This window comes from Anarhichas minor, unplaced genomic scaffold, assembly GCF_050575085.1.
Source record: "Anarhichas minor isolate MPS153535 unplaced genomic scaffold, ASM5057508v1 ptg000024l, whole genome shotgun sequence".
Lineage (NCBI taxonomy): Eukaryota > Metazoa > Chordata > Actinopteri > Perciformes > Anarhichadidae > Anarhichas > Anarhichas minor.
In genome coordinates, this window is record NW_027466470.1 from 10,602,945 (window position 1) to 10,616,475 (window position 13,531).

Here is a 13,531-nt window from a genome sequence, read left to right on the forward strand (position 1 = left end):
AATATTCGCCCCATTTTTTAAATTCATAAATTTCTGAAATAACTGTACACTTAATGTGGCCTCTGCCACCATCGTGTGGCTGCCAGTGAAAACAGTCTGGTTTAATGTACATGATTAGACCATTGGCAGAGGATGTAAGATGTATCGCACACTGTTCTATAAATCCAGACATTTGGGAGGAGGTGCCAGCAGCCAATCGCCTTTTTATTGACATTTGGAATACTAGTTTTAAACACAATAGTTTGTAGTTGAGAGTTGTAAATATCATTTCATCTTTGAAATCAATATTGATTTGTTACGTATGTGTAATGCACTGCCTCACAGTGATGAAAATGATCTATTAGAGCCGTCTTTTGGCTAAAAGAAAATTCAACATTAAGTTTGTGATCTTGAAGAAATAATTGAACGTGGTAATAATACTACATAAGGTTATTTAACTTAGCAGCATATAATAAAGACTCTATTGACAAAGTGAGACATTATGAGGAAGAAGTTTATTGAGGAGCGATACAGAGACACAAAAAATAACAACTGATGCAATTCCCCAGTTTACCATTATGCCCTCTGCTAAACAATGCCATCTCACTTTAACTGGAACCATTTCGTTGTTGTTCTTCAGCAGATTATATTTATTTTCCTCAACTTTCCAATTCTCTTTCTACATTTAGCTTTGGCAATACAGAATTGTAACTCATGCCGGTAAGGCAGTCTAAATTAGAGAGAAGAGAGCATTTAGTGAATAGAGACACAGAGAACGATTAAAGCGCTAGGATCCGTGATGAGGTCTTAATAGTCCACGGGTACAGTATCTCCTTATCATTACCTATATACATCAGAACACAGTTTAGGCCCACATACACAATAACAAACTGACAGAGAAGCACTTGAACATTGACAATACCACCTTAAGCTCTGATGGAGATGCTGACTGACTAGATTCGATGGTTGTGAGAGAAGAGGAAATACGAGAGACTAGAAGAGTTGAGAAAAGAGAAAGAGCGCTAGTTTGTGATGGGCATGGAGTTGCAAGTTTCAAACCTGAGAAAAAGGCGAAATGGAAACATGTTCTTTGTTCATTCAAGAAGGAACTTGTGTTAAGTGTTCTTGTTTTTTTTTCGTCTCACAGGTCAGCATCTGAACCTGAGCTTAAGGCTGCAAGGGTCACAACTTGACCATTGATACAGCACAGGTGGACACCTATGACAAGGTTAAATGTATTATTGAGGCTGTTTCCATATAGAGAATACTGACGGTGCTCCTCAGCCTTGCTATGTGTGTGTGGCTGCTACTACAACACAGGAACAACTCACAAAAGTCCAACATTAAATTTAACCCCCGAGGGTTTTATGATTCATCATTAACAGCTTTGACCATGAAAACAAATACAAATGAAACGCCAACAAACATGCAGACGGACAGCACATGCACACATGTCCTCACACACTCGCACACACGTACACAGAGTTACTCTCACACAAACACGCACATACACGCACACATACTAAGATACAACTTCTGTTCCTAAGAGAACATTAAGCTGATAATTAACACTGAAGGGGGCATTATACAATAAATTAATACAATACTAAATCAAACCCAGCCTACATATAGGCAAATTAGTCCCTCCCCCGTATACATACACACAAAACACACGCACACACACTCTACATACAGTACACACACTCCCATGCAATAAAAGCAGCTTATGTGCCATGCTGCATTTTGGAATGAGTAGGGCAGTGCAGCTGCTGAGCATATTTTTATGTAGAAGCAGCAAGTGGGGGTGGTGGCTGACTTGATGAGGGGTTTGTGAGAGAGGGGGGGGGGGGGGGGGGGGGGGGATTGAGGTTCCAGGGACTGATACTGGGTAGTGGATCTGCTAAGCAAACCTGGACCACAGGCGAGCAACAAGCACACGTACACATACACCACAATACAAGTACCATACTGTACATAGATATATGGACATCGTCACCTGGCAGGGAATTCAGGGTCAAGGGGTCAAAGACGTCAGTGTCTGCACTAAGGAGGGACCGGGACGGCAGAGCCATGGCTAGTAGAGGAGGGATGGAGTAGATGAGGGAGGGAGATAAGTGTGTGAGGAACCCATTTAGATGTTTACGGTGGGGCTTGTCTTGTGGGAGATGGCGGGGGCCGCCGGCTTGGGGTTGAAAATGAATGATAATGTGTAAGGAGAAGTGTCAGAGAACAGGACAGATAAGAGATGAGACAAATGAGAAAAGAGGAGTAAATAAGACAAAAGGAGACAAGAAAAGAGACGAGATTAGTCTTCACGCAGATTTAAGAGATGTGTGATGCTTTGTTTCAAATTAAAAATTGTACAAACTTCTTCAATGTCTCACACAGAGTCAAAATCATCGATTTAAAGATTGTTAAAAACAAAAATGCTTAGTTAGATGAGAAGATCGATAACACTGTCACGTCTTTATTCTAAATATGAAGCTACTGCCATCAGCCGGTTAGCTTAGCTTAGCATAAAGACTGGAAAAGGGGGGAAAGAATTTGCCTGGAAAGAGCTCTTCAAACTATTTGTTGAGCATTTCACTATTTAAAAAAAACACACCTCTCGTTTCATTTTTAGCTCAATATTTACAATATTTACAACTTATACGTCATCATGGTCACCTGCAAAACAGATTCAATTTGTTGGCTGTAAAGGAATTAGCTCTTGCTCTAGTAGCAGATATAAAGCACTTAATAAGAGCAGCTGAGATTTGATTCTGAGCAGAGATAAACATAAATATAGTATGATTAATGCCAATGAGAAATTGTAGTTATATGGTCTTAATCTTTCTTCCCTATCCTCAAAGGCATCAGAAGAGCAGGTTTTTTTTGCATCTTCCTGACAGATAAGTTATGTGAAGGTTGCCTTTACCTGGGGATGCTAGGAGGGGCCCTGTTTGGGCGGCTGGGCGCCTGAGGGCTGTCAGCAGTGGTATTGAAGGGCCCCAGGGGTCCTGGGCGGTTTGGTGGTGGCGGGGCCCCTCGGGGAGCCGGGCGCTGGCCTGAGGACATCCTCCTGGAGGCAGTGGGGCTGGATGGAGGAGACCTGGAGCAGGAGAGAAGACATAGCATTGGATAATGTTTAGGACAGAAAGGATGGTTGCAGGTTGCATTTGCATGTATGATCCGTTTAATTCTAGGAACTTTACCTTCGAGCACCACCTGGACCTCCCACCCAGGAGTTGTCAACAGGCGGAGGCATGGGGACGGTGATGGTGGAGGTGGAGATATCACCAATGATGGCCAGGGCCTCCTTCAGGGCCTGGTGGGTCCTCAGTACCTCATCCCTCCTCCGGGCCTGCTCCTGGGACTCGTCCATCAAGGCATTCTGGTCACCTGCAGAGTACAGCTGGGCCAACAGCTCTGCATTGATGAAGTCCTTGACCTAGTGGCAGGAAGAGGTAGTGCAGGATGATGAATCAGAATTGTGAAAATGAAGAAAAAGTACAGGCCTTCCGATGGTCTTTTTTTCTTCACTCAGTGGATATCATGTCACTATTAGTACTTTAATACAGTAATATAAAAGAAAGCTGTCTTCACGGCCCATATAAATGAACAGCTGAGTGATTTGTTTCTTACATTGTTGATCATGAGATGCATGATGGCCTTGGGCATGAGGTCCCGGATGCACTTGTTGACAATAGCCATGTATGAGTCCACCAGGTTACGAATGGTTTCCACTTTACGCTCCAGCTGAGGGTCCATAGAGAAATTCTCTGTGGCGGCGGTGGTCTCACTCTCAACCTAGAGAGAGAGAAAGTAGAAATACTTTTCAAACAAGGGAAGAGAGAAAATGAGAGACGGGGCTACATTTAAAAGAGGTATCGGGTGCATTGTATGAAACTGACTATTTAATACTGGATGCGTACATTGTGTGTGAAATAAAACACAGCAACTCTCTGAAGTGTAAATGTTAGTAAACTGAGGAAAAATGTTTCCCATTTGCCAAATGTGTATATTTCCAGTATTGCCCTGCAAAATATGTTTAAATATGTAAAGTTTCAAATATTAAAAAAATGAGCAAAATATTTATGTGGTGGGAAATAAAATGAAAATAATGTAAAAGAGGACAGGTAAAGTCAGTACATAATAATATGTTAGGATCAGACAGAACTGGGGAACCAAAGCTAAGAAACTGTCACCCAGATAGTGAAGGACAAACTGAGTGGAGGATATGAATGAGTTCGCTAACCGCCATGACTTTCTCAGGATAGACCCCGGCACGTAGGAGAGAAGATTTCCAGCTTTCCACATCATCCTGAGCGTCACAGGCCAACTCCAGGGTGCGGTTGTCCTTGTACACATTCCTAAACAACCATGACACAGGAGAATATGCACTCATTTTACACCACCAATTAATGAAATGAACATTACAATTTGAACCAACTAAACAATTACCTATTTCAAAACATGTAGACAATGCTCCCCATTAATGCAAAAATAACAAAAATATATCAACTCTGACATCTGGAAGTATTGACTGCGTTAGATTATGTGCCTCCTTCCATATGGGAAGTTTTGTTGTTTTATCCTTTTTTGGGTTTCGAGCCAAGAGGGATGAAGAAACTGAGTTGCCATAAAACATTTTACAGGATGTTCTGCATCAATTACTGAAAACACAGGCCTGATACTTAACATTTTATACAGCTTCATCATGTCATGGATAGATTACAGTCCTGTCTGGGCTTTTTCCTTTGTTTTTGTTATCAACCCACGATAACAACTTCAAGATCCTCAAGTAACTTGTTTTTATAATAATCCCCGGCTATAATTCACTTTAAAATATTTGGTACTGTAAACAATTATTTTACACTTCTTTGTACTTCTTGAACATACTAAATATAAAGAACAAACTTCTTAAACTGAGCTGTAGATGTATTACAAATAGTTCCAGTTTGCCCAAGCCTGCAATCATGCACACATACTGTGCAAAATGCATAATCCGAAACATATTTCAGCCGGCACACAGGCCTTGGACTCTCTAACTCCATCTACTGCATGTGATTTATGTCCAAAGTCTTGTTTTATTTGCAGCCACATGAAAAGCAGAAGTTAAAATGTTAAGATCTCCCAGCTGACCTTGACTCTGTATTGAAAATACAGAATATGTGCTTGCTGGACATAAAACTCTTCTCCACATCGCGGACCTTCAGGTTGTCCAGAGGGAGCATGTACTTCTTCTCTTTCTCCTGTGAATGAGGAAAACAGAAGGTATGGATCACGAGCACTTTTAGGACAAAAGCAGTTCGCCCTGTTTCTTATTTTCACGAATTCCTGTGCAATGAAATTATTGCCAATTGTGCAAGAATATGGCCACGAGAGAAAGGTGAAATCAGGTTTTTAAAAAGGGGGAGAGGGGGAAAGCAAAGAAAAAAGGGGGTGACCGAAGGGAGGAGGAATGGGGGAGACACGAGAGTGGGAGGTAGGGGGAGAGTGTGTGGAGAAGGGGGAAGCAGAAACAGAGAAAGAAGAGGGAGAAGGAGAGCACATGTGGAAGTCATTACAGTGCGGGTCAAGACACAGTCGTTCTTCACGGTGCGTTTTGCCAAGGAGAGCTGGTAGCTAAAGGCTGAGTAAACTAAGTAAGACGGGGAAAATGCAGATCTATGTGAGCGCTGGAGGTCCAGTGCTCAAACACAATGCTCCTCCTCGGAGGTAGAAGCTGAAGCACAGCTGTATCACATTCAAAGAGGGCCTGTGACGGATGCTTAGGTTGATGAAACTCTGCTCTTCATTTTTACACTCCATCCTAGCCTCCATCTTTCTTAACTCTGTCGTTTTTTTTCTTTTATCCCTCCCCCTCTATATTTTCTCAATATTTTTTCTTTCCATTCCAGAGGGGCCCACTTCCTGCCTGATTTTTTTTTTTTAAGGAAGAAGGAGGGAGAGAGGGAGAGATTAAATGACAGCCTGGCGTTAAAACTCAACATCTGGTAGTGCTTAGCAGCACACAGAGAACCAGGGAAGGAGGGAGAAGTTAGAGAGACGGCGGGCGAAGGAGGAGGAGGAGAGACCGAGAAGAAGGAACACATAAGTGGATTTGTAAAAGATTTGCAGAAGAAAGCCCACATCTGGTCTGAAGGTCCGGGAAGAGGTGGTAGATGGTCGCAGGTAAGACTTAAATAGGATGAAGAGAGAACCAAAAAGACAAGACAAGAAAACTCTGCGGACTCTTCGGTGTTGTATTCCCCAAGGGGTCACTACGGCCCAAATATGGTCACATGGGTCTCCTCCCTCTTCCTCTCTCTTCCTCACTCACTTACTCACACCCCGCCTCCCCCCCGGTCTCTCTCTTTCCCTCTTTTTTGTTATACCCCCTCCCTGAACGTGCAGCCAGTCTGTCCCAGTCGTCTGAGCGAATATGCCACGTCAAGGCTGGATACTCTTCATGGCCGGCGTGACCAAAACGGACCGCGAGGGGACCCAGAGCTCAAACTTCTACCAAAACAAATAAACACGCCAAGAGACGAGCACCAAAAAGGCTGGGGAAGGCTCCAAACACGGATGAGGCAAATCGCAATTTTGAGGGGTTTTTCGATAGACCGGATCCTTGCTGCCAAAATGGAGAGGGGCGAAGGGAGGGCACGGACGACAGAGCCGACCGCGAGCATCTGGAATGGCAGAAAACAGCACACAGGGCCCGGCTCTTGACTCCGGCTCCGTCCACCCAGTGTTCAGACTACCTGTTCATTATCATACTGGTGTACAGTAGTCTGCACATTGGTTAGACTGGGCATGGACCTTCTTCTGTCAGTCTGTCTTTCTGTGTCACTCTCTTTGTCTCTCTGTTGGCATTTCAAGATGTGTGTTTTATTTGCATCTGTTCTTTCTGTCTCACCCTTTGCTTTTTTTCCATCTATTCATAATCTGTATTATTCATCTGTATTTTGTCCTAAATGCATTCTAACACTCGCCACTTTCTTTTCACTTCTTTTTGGAATAAACATACATCACACATTTTCCACAATAACTGCAGATTTGACAACGTGCCGTGAAAAAAATAAATGTGTGAAAGAATCAAAATTTTGAGCAAGCGCAAAGTCAAAACTCACAAAATGGCGAGCTCACATAATTTATAGTATGAATGAGTAAGTGGCTGCTAGGCTGGTGCTCTGATGAAAATGTGGTCCCCTGGAAGGGGGAGGAGCGAGTGTGGCTGCAAAGCATCTAGGAATGAGGGCCAATCAATCAAGTGGAGTTTGAAAAAATACAGTCAGACACTTCCAGTGAAGTTATTTCAGTGGGTGGCCAAAATGGAGTTGGACAATTTAAGGCAAAGGACGCCAACGTAAACTAGACTGCTGTGGTGTCAAATAACTGCAAAGGACTGGTAGAAAAAGTGTTCTGCAGATGGTGCAAGAACCCCAGTGCACAAAGAATATATGTGCACACAGTGTTACATTTGACTAGTCCAGTAAATGAGTGTTATTCTATTTAGGTAAGCTCTTGCGTCGTTGGTCTGTGGGGAAATTGAAACTTTCGTAACTGTTGCATGTGAAATATTACGCATTATATCGGGACAAAACAGCGACTCAGTATCCTTAAGTGATAGCTGCTTATGAAGTTGAAGGTTTAGGATATTGATATTTAATAGAGGGGTTTCTCTCTGCCGAAGTATTGGAGGCTGATGTTTGGATTTAAAACTTGCGATTTTCCTGCCAAGAATGCGAGCAGTTCCACAGTAACTGCCAACCACAGGAGTGAGGAGGGTGTGTGAGTGTGTGTGTGTGTGTGTGTGTGTGTGTGTGTGTGTGCGTGCGTGCGTGCGTTCGTGTGTGTATCCACGAGTGTGCACGTGCATGCGACTATAGAAAGTTCATGGGGTGTAAAACAGAAATATACAAGGCGAAGCCAGTGGAGTCTATAATTTCCTACATTACCGCACTAACGTATCAAATGACATTCTGTAGACGCAGTGCTGTGCGGCCCATGTGCTCTCTGAGGGCTGAGTATGCGTTCATTTATTTTGGGTGTCTGTGATAGTGAACATTTGGTTGGGATTGGGGCTGTTCCAAATCTACAGAGGAGAAGTGAATGCCTGAACTCCAAGTGGAAAGAGATGTGGAGAGACGAAAGAGAGAAAAGAAGGGAAAATCAGAGACAAAGGGAAAGATGAATGGAACGACAAGAACCATGGCCACACTCTTAGTCTTCACATATGTAAGAGGGACTCTTCAACAAAGGCTAAATGCTCACAAAGAGTGAGTTAATTGACCCACATTAAGGTGGAACCCCATCCATTCTATAATCCAGGCTGGAGAGAAGACCATTGTCTCCATCAATTGTTCCTTTTGCACAAATACAAATTGTACTCTGTGTATTTCTCTTTGAACTGTACCCTGGTAAGATACTAAAAAAGGTCCAATAATGAAAACAACAGTGCAGCAACAACACCAACTGGCTGAAGGAGTTGCAGTGTGTCTGCCTATCTACACTTGCTGTGCAGAATAACCTCCAACCTGTACAGCAGGCACAGACAGGCAGATAGACATCAGCCCGCCTAATAAGCCAGCAGGACGGACCAAATGCTGCAGAACGGCACAAATGGTGTGCTTTCCTCCAAAACCAGTATGCTGTTGTTGGTCTTTATGATGTATTATCAATGATAATGGAAATAAAAAATAATAAAATTCATCCATGAGATCCAAGTTATTTATCTACCATGTGTATGAATTTAATTCCTGTTTCCATTCAGCTAAACATCAGATTGTAATCCATCGGTTTTAGTTGATTTGTTTTTGTTTTTGTTAAATACATAAAGAGCAATTCCACGAAGAATACTTTTCACATTTTCTCAATAATTTTCCCACTCTAATGTAACCTCCTTAGCACCAGGACACATTCATAGCAAACATATAACTGGGACATATTACCTGACCTCTTATTGTATCCTCATCCTGATCTGAGCATCAAGGTCATAAATATGAATTAAAAAACAAGACCACAAACTCTCTAACGACTGAGGGAAATATCTGTCTCTTCAGCTGCTAAATACTCTGAGCTGAAAGACCATAAAATGCTTTGTAAAGCCGAGGTGGGACTGCAGAGTCAGGGGGAAATTCTCTATGGATTTGTTATTACGAGCAACCCCTTTCACTTTAAGAGTGGTTTGATCCATTGGCATTATAAAAAATATTGTTGCACTGCTCACCTCGTCATCCTTAAACCAGGAGAAGCTCTCGGCAGTCAGCACAAACCAGTACTCCTTGGCTCCTCCCTTCATGATGCTGATGTTGTTGATGGTCAGCCAGCCTTTGCGAATGACCTGAGTGGAGGGTACGATCAGAAAAGTCAGAAATTGCTGTAATGTAAAATTAACAATTTAAAAAAAGTAAATTAAAGAAAATAAAAACTCAAAAACTCAAGAAAAAAAGAAGAGGATGACAGGAGCTCTTCATCTGTAAAAATCAACTCACTGGCCTCTAAAACAATAACTTCATTCAACACATCCTGGCTAAAGCTAGCCAAAATGAATTTGTGCAGGTAATCGATGCATGAATTGCGATGAAATGTGCGTGGAGGTCAGGTTAGGTGTGTGATCGTGTCGTTGTGACTCACTCGGAGCCGAGCATGTGACTGTGTGTCAGTGCAGTCTCATTCAAGGAACCGTGTTGACAATGCGTCAAGCAGAGGCCAGTGTTAGCTTGTTAAGTGACCATTGTGTAAGTGCTTCAAGCACACAATAAAGCATGTGTCTGTCAAACTGTGTTAGGTGTATTAAACCCTCCAAGCCTACAGAAGCAGGCCTGTGGGCACAGTGCCAAGTGATTATTAGTTTAGATTATTGTCAGTCTTGCACCGCCTAAGACTCACTAAGGAGGTTACCCAAATCATTACAAAACCTTTCTGTCATAGGCAAACATTAGAGGGCTGTTTAGTGCCTCGATCTCACAGAAATCATTCTCACACTTTTAGTCTTAGAAATAATATATTAACTGCCAAAACCAAGGAGATTTTTAGTTTCTATTTTTCTAGTTGGCAACCCCTTGTAGTCTTCGGGCGCTGGTGGGTGGAGGAGGTGTTAGAGAGTTAACGGCTAGAGAGTAAACTCTTACAATCAGGCCTGATGCTGGAGGAGAGGAGGCCTGCAACAGAATGTGGGGGATTTAGAAACCTTGAGGCACTAAAAAATGGTAACTTTTCTAGTGCAACTTGTATTTAAGAAAATGCCTCTGCCCAACAGTCGCTTACACAACCAATTTGGAATTCTTGAACCCGTCAAGAGCGGAAAACCCCCCAAAAAAGACAGGTTCTAAAAGCAGTGGTGCTGGAGAGCACCACCCAATGGGCAGAAGTGTTATTGCAGGCACAAATGAAAATGCAAACCATAACCCACAATGAGTGATACTCACCAACACAAACCCATAAGAGGGCAGCTGAGATTCTCACTAAGGGATGGGGATGAAATGCAAAGTGGCACCTTGATGACACAGGAAGGGTTCAAACAAAGGGAAACGTCTCAACAACAACAACACCAGTGATGATGGTGGCATAAAGTAATAGAACCCAATGGGATTCTTTTAATGAGATAAAATCATAAAACCAAATAAGCAAAACAAACCACTGTACACAACGTGTGCCCCACTAAACATAATACACCATGCATGGCTAAAATATAAAATAATAATAACAAAATCAAAGAGAACATAAGGCTAAAATCTATAAAACATAAAATGTGTGAACAAAGGATTTACTGAAATAAAAATGAAAGAGTATCTTGGATCAGATTTCTTTGATTTCAGCATCTCTCTCTGCAGTAGCCTTCCTGCTGCTGTGTGGGTGTGCAGTACTCCCTTGACCTCGTGTGCTCTGCTGTTTGTGTGACATACAAGACATGACAAATGCTCACCTGATTTACGGCTGAACTCTGGCTCTTATTAGTCTGACTGCTCCGCTGCTGCGCACTGCGGTGGAGAAACAACAAAACAGAGACGGCAGGAGAGACAGGGTGAATGTAGAGGAGAGAGAATGAGGGAAAACATCACAGGGGGCGAGATGAAATCATCTAAGCATTTGTTCGTAATGATCTGTCATGGTGGAGCCAAGCTAATAGATGGAGTCTTTACTTAGCAAAGCCAATGAAGTCTTCGTGGTTAGTGTTGATGTATGAGAGCTGGATGTCTATCAACAGCAGAACCTGCAACAACACAAAACATTTAACATGAAGCGAGTCATTCTTGAAGGAACATAGTAGTTTGACATTGTGGGAAAGACTCTTATTTGCTGAGAGTTAGATAAGAAAATTAAAACCACTCTCATGTCTGTGCGCTAAATATGTAGCTGTAGCCAGTAGCTAGTTAGCTTAGCATAAAGACTGGCAGCAGGGGAAAACAGCTAGCTTGTCTCTGTCTGGCACATAAAACCACAATGTGTTGTTTTTACAACTAGCTTTGTTGAACAGATTAAACAAACCAGATATAAAATGTTAATTGGTGAGCTTTAGAGATATGTGGAGTTTGTTATTTTCAGACAGAACCAGGCTAGCCGTTTCTGTTTCTGTCCAGTTTTTGTGCTAAGCTAAGCTAACCAGCTGCAGGTGGAAGCTTTACATTTACTGTACAGACATGACAGTGGCATTGATCTTCTTCAAAATGTCCCAAAACTATTTCTTTAAATGGATTATGTTATACAGAATGTGTATTAACAGTAATCTTTTTGGTTAATTGGTAACTTGTTTATAATTCTATCACAATACAATGACAGATACGGGTATAAAACTGGCTACTGAGATACGTGTGTACACCTGCCACAGACCTTCCCTCATAAACAAATGTGTAGAGCCATAATTGCAAACTAACGTTTGCTAATGTTCGAGTGTTACCTGGTCCTTGGCCCGACCCTCTCTGTCTCGGATATGTGTCGTCACAATTCTCTCAGTTTCCTCGCGCAGCATGGGGAAGCAATCCAGCTGAAAACACATGTTACAGATTACCACTCACTCCACGCAATGAGGAATGTGGAATAACGAATAATTAAAAAAAGAACTCAGAAACAACAGTGAGCTTATTTTTCATTTTCCTTCTTTCATTATTCCATCTTTCCTTCCTGTTAACCTCCAGACTTCCAAATCCCCCATAAACCACATGAGCTACCTTGTCGGAGCACTGGCGCACAGTGTTGATCAGTTCCTGGATGACCATGTCCACACACTTGACGCAGGGTCCCTTCAGCTTTATGACCTGCTTCTTCACAATTGCCTCAAACGCCATGTCTGGGGTGAAAAGTCCAGTCCTGACACCCACCAAGAAGAAGAGGAAAAAAAGGTATAATTGTGATGAAGCATATATTCTGTGGTAGTCTGTGGTTGCAGTAATAAAGGGGTGAGTGCAAAAACTTTTATTGATGTGTTAAAAAACAGTCATGGATATATATTAGACCAGCGATTGTTGTTGAAGGGACTTCAGGCTAAAATGTGGTGTTACTTTAAATGTCAGATTTCTCGCTTGGGTGGCAATTCTTTTGGCTGTGGTGGCTAACCGCTGCTGAACCAATATAGAAACACACAGAGAGGCTGGACAGAACATAAAAAGGACGACAGGCTCCTCCCTTGTTTACAAATTTCCATCCAAACCATGTCATTTTAGGTTTTTAAAAACTGATGAGGCTGTGGTGCAATGCAGGGCGTATAGAAAATGAGAAATGTTGTTTTAGTAGGGTATATTCATTTCTACCTGATACCATGGATGTTTTTGATGGCATAACTGATCTCACGACGCATCTCCTTCTCATCACACTCCATCTGAAGGGAACAGAGAGGAGTTTAGACAGCAGATACAGAGAACAGAGTTATTTAACTGTAAAAAAGAAGAATTATAAGAAGAAAAAAGAGAGAGAAATTTGTACTATGAGTTTGAAAATGTGTTGATAATAGTGAAGATATTTAGGGCTCATTCACTAAAAAAATCACAAGAGAGGACATTATAAGGTGTGTATAGAGAGGAAATAGAAATGCAAAATGTGTAATTTCGTTTTATATTCAGCCTTCAAGACTCAATTGTGTTGAAATGAGATAAAAAAGAAGTCATTAGTTCAGCTGCACTTTCTTTTGCTTAAGGAATTTTATAGAGCTGAGTGTCATAGTCTTCGTACAGGACAGGACAGGCAGGTGCCATAGCTATCTTTGAGTACAATGACGTCATAAACTGGGAAGTTGGGAGTTTAGCAACCTGGGAAGAGTGTATATTTTACATATAAAAAATTATACACGATGAGATTCCAGTTAGTTCAATATATTTAAGCCAACAAATCTTCAAATTTGAAAAAAAAGATATATTTATTTGAAAGAGGTCAAATAATTGTACCCAAGTAGATTATTTCATTTGTTTTTGTTTTTTTGCAGTGTGCCATCTTCCTCTATGTGCAACATGTCACCTTGACTAGCTCAAAGGGGAAACGCTCATGGAAGATGCGGTTGATTTTTGCTCCACCAGACAGCTCCACTGTGTCCACCTGATCCCCTGAGCCCTCAATCCTTTTCTCAAAGTCCACAGAGAACTGCTGCACCATC

The 13,531-nt window shown here is 42.0% G+C and overlaps 1 protein-coding gene across 1 annotated transcript in view; it reads right to left on the reverse strand.

Moving 5' to 3' along the window:
* Positions 1-475: 475 nt before the first annotated feature.
* dnm3b (dynamin 3b) overlaps positions 476-13,531 on the reverse strand; it is a 28,318-nt gene continuing 15,262 nt past the window's right edge. Inside the window, exons 9-21 of the mRNA XM_076098164.1 lie at positions 13,396-13,531; positions 12,696-12,763; positions 12,117-12,255; positions 11,846-11,932; positions 11,091-11,161; positions 10,874-10,928; positions 9,176-9,289; positions 5,104-5,213; positions 4,217-4,331; positions 3,604-3,768; positions 3,174-3,409; positions 2,897-3,070; positions 476-2,161 (exon numbers count right to left, since the gene is read on the reverse strand). Coding sequence (XP_075954279.1) covers positions 2,119-2,161; positions 2,897-3,070; positions 3,174-3,409; positions 3,604-3,768; positions 4,217-4,331; positions 5,104-5,213; positions 9,176-9,289; positions 10,874-10,928; positions 11,091-11,161; positions 11,846-11,932; positions 12,117-12,255; positions 12,696-12,763; positions 13,396-13,531 — 1,513 coding nt within the window. The 3' untranslated portion in view covers positions 476-2,118. The remainder of the gene's footprint in view (positions 2,162-2,896; positions 3,071-3,173; positions 3,410-3,603; positions 3,769-4,216; positions 4,332-5,103; positions 5,214-9,175; positions 9,290-10,873; positions 10,929-11,090; positions 11,162-11,845; positions 11,933-12,116; positions 12,256-12,695; positions 12,764-13,395) is intronic.